Here is a 1,668-nt window from a genome sequence, read left to right as displayed (position 1 = left end):
AGAACCAAAACCGAGCATTGCTAGGGCTTGGTGCCTTAGAATAGCCTTTTTATTTATTTTATTTTTTTTCTTTTCTTTGTTTGCTAAGTGTCTTTATTTCCGATTACCCAAGGATTGTGGGTTAGCCACTAATCCCCGTGGTACGATAAACTTTGGGCATAATATTTCCCTATCTTGACAATGATACGTACACTTGCGTAAATGTGTATCCAAGTCATGGAGTCTTCATCAAATGGACGTACAAAATGCATTCCTTCATGGTGACCTTCATGAAGAGGTTTATATGCTTCCTCCACCTAGATTCAGTCGACAGAGGGAGAATCTGGTATGTCGACTAAATAAGTCATTGTATGGTCTCAAACAAGCTTCCCGAAGGCTGGTTACAGGCAATCCAAGGCTGATTATTCATTATTTACACGTGTGGTTGGTAATTCTTTCACTGCTGTGCTCATTTATGTTGACGATATTGTGCTCACTGGAAATGATCCCAAAGCCATTGAATTATTAAAGGCATTTCTTCGTAAGGAATTTCGCATAAAGGATCTTGGCAATCTTAAATATTTCTTGGGCATTGAAGTCTCACGGTCTAAGAAAGGAATTTTCGTTTCTCAACGAAAATATGCATTAGATATTCTACTTGATGCAGGTCTTACAGGAGCACGTCCATGTCATTTTCCTATGGAACAAAATTTAAAGCTTACACCTACAAATGGGGAAATTCTTAAAGATCCCACACGTTATCGGAGATTGATTGGGAAACTCATTTATCTCACTGTGACAAGACCAGATATTGTGTATTTTGTTTGGATTCTTAGCCAATTCATGAATCAGCCAAGGAAACCTCATATGGAAGCTGCCATGAGAGTATTGCATTTTATTAAGGGAAATCCGGGTAGAGGCATTTTCTTTCCATCAGAAAATGATTTGGCTTTAAAAGCTTATTGTGACTCAGATTGGGCAAGTTGTCCAACAACAAGAAAGTCAACAACTGGATATTTTGTTTTCCTTGGTAATTCATTGATTTCATGGAAATCTAAGAAGCAAAGTAATGTGGCGTGTTCATCAGCAGAAGCTAAGTACCGTGCTATGGCTATGACTTGTCGAGAATTAACTTGGTTGAGGTACATTTTACAAGATTTTCAGATTATTCAAGATAAACCTGCTTCTTTGTATTGTGACAACCAAGCTGCATTACATATTGCCGCCAACCCGGTTTTTCATGAAAGAACAAAATATATAGAGATTGATTGTCATGTAGTTCGAGAGAAGCTACAAGCCGGATTGATTTCTACTAGATATGTTCCTTCTTCTCTACAAATCGCAGACATTTTCACAAAGGCATTGGGAAGATATAGTTTTGAATCTTTAGTTTCCAAGTTGGGACTTCATGACATTCACTCTCCAACTTGAGGGGGAGTGTTGAGAATCTCTCATGATATGGAAAGATTTAGGTGTAAATGCTAATTGTTTCCCTTCACATTTTGTCAATTGTTGTAATTAATTTTTGTGATAATACTTAGGATCTAGATTATTCCATACCATAGAAGGTAAATTGTTTTCCTATATATCTTGTAATATTCTGAATTGTAATTATTATCAATATACCAATTATCATTTTTTACAAGTATGATATATATTAAAGACGCAGTATCTTTAAACATCTAAATA

The 1,668-nt window shown here is 36.0% G+C and overlaps 1 protein-coding gene across 1 annotated transcript; it reads left to right on the top strand.

The window, feature by feature from the left end:
- Nucleotides 1-201: 201 nt before the first annotated feature.
- Nucleotides 202-1,410, top strand: LOC133711897 (uncharacterized mitochondrial protein AtMg00810-like). Its single transcript, XM_062137973.1, has 2 exons — nt 202-260; nt 366-1,410. Exons 1-2 carry the CDS (start codon nt 202-204, stop codon nt 1,408-1,410), a joined length of 1,104 nt encoding a protein of 367 aa, XP_061993957.1.
- The last annotated feature ends 258 nt before the right edge of the window (nt 1,411-1,668 follow it).

This window comes from Rosa rugosa, chromosome 5, assembly GCF_958449725.1.
Source record: "Rosa rugosa chromosome 5, drRosRugo1.1, whole genome shotgun sequence".
In the NCBI taxonomy this organism is placed as follows: Eukaryota; Viridiplantae; Streptophyta; class Magnoliopsida; order Rosales; family Rosaceae; genus Rosa; species Rosa rugosa.
Note: the sequence above shows the minus strand (reverse complement) of the source record. Positions and strands in the feature narration are given on the sequence as shown.